This window comes from Perkinsus marinus (assembly GCF_000006405.1).
Source record: "Perkinsus marinus ATCC 50983 genomic scaffold scf_1104296928176, whole genome shotgun sequence".
Lineage (NCBI taxonomy): Eukaryota > Perkinsozoa > Perkinsida > Perkinsidae > Perkinsus > Perkinsus marinus.
The window spans coordinates 421-1023 of NW_003216919.1; the positions used below are offsets into that span (position 1 = coordinate 421).

General features: G+C 44.1%; 1 protein-coding gene across 1 annotated transcript; it reads right to left on the bottom strand.

The window, feature by feature from the left end:
• Positions 1-313: 313 nt before the first annotated feature.
• On the bottom strand, positions 314-525 carry Pmar_PMAR010029 (hypothetical protein; the record flags this gene model as incomplete). Its single annotated transcript, XM_002788392.1, has 2 exons — positions 314-454; positions 505-525. 2 exons carry the CDS (start codon positions 523-525, stop codon positions 314-316), a joined length of 162 nt encoding a protein of 53 aa, XP_002788438.1.
• Positions 526-603: the final 78 nt, after the last annotated feature.

Consider the following 603-nt stretch of genomic DNA (forward strand, 5'->3'; position numbering starts at 1 on the left):
TGCCACATACTAATTGCAATCATTTAGTTGCATATTTCATTCTATTCGTAAACAAAAAAGTTGGTGTCGTTGAGAAATAGGCCACGACTTATGCGATGCTGCGGATAACTCACTTACAGAAATATACAGAGAACTCTACCCGCCTAACAGTTCACCAAGAGTAACACAACTCTACTATCAAGTTTTCAGATAATCGAGAGAAGACTAGCAAGCTGAATACGACCGTTGAGCTCAGCTTCCAACGGTCAGAGTCTTCCGCGCACAGCGAGCAGGCTCATAAAATAATAGAGAAATAATAGTGAAATTATGATAATCATTGTAAGTGCGTTGAGAAAGTTCCCTTCCTCATATCCTCGCCATGATGAGCCCTCGCTCTCATAACAATGGCCTCGACAACTTCTGGTTCTGCCAAAGTCGACGTATCTCCCATATCGTTATAGATCCTGTTGGCCACCTGAATTGGATGCAACCCCGTACCAGCCAGAAGCTCCTACTCCCCCCTACCTTTCTTAAAATTCTCCGCATTATTTTACCCGACCTAGTCTTGGGTAATCCCGGAACACACAGGATGACATCCGGGGTAGCAATGGGTCCAATAGACTT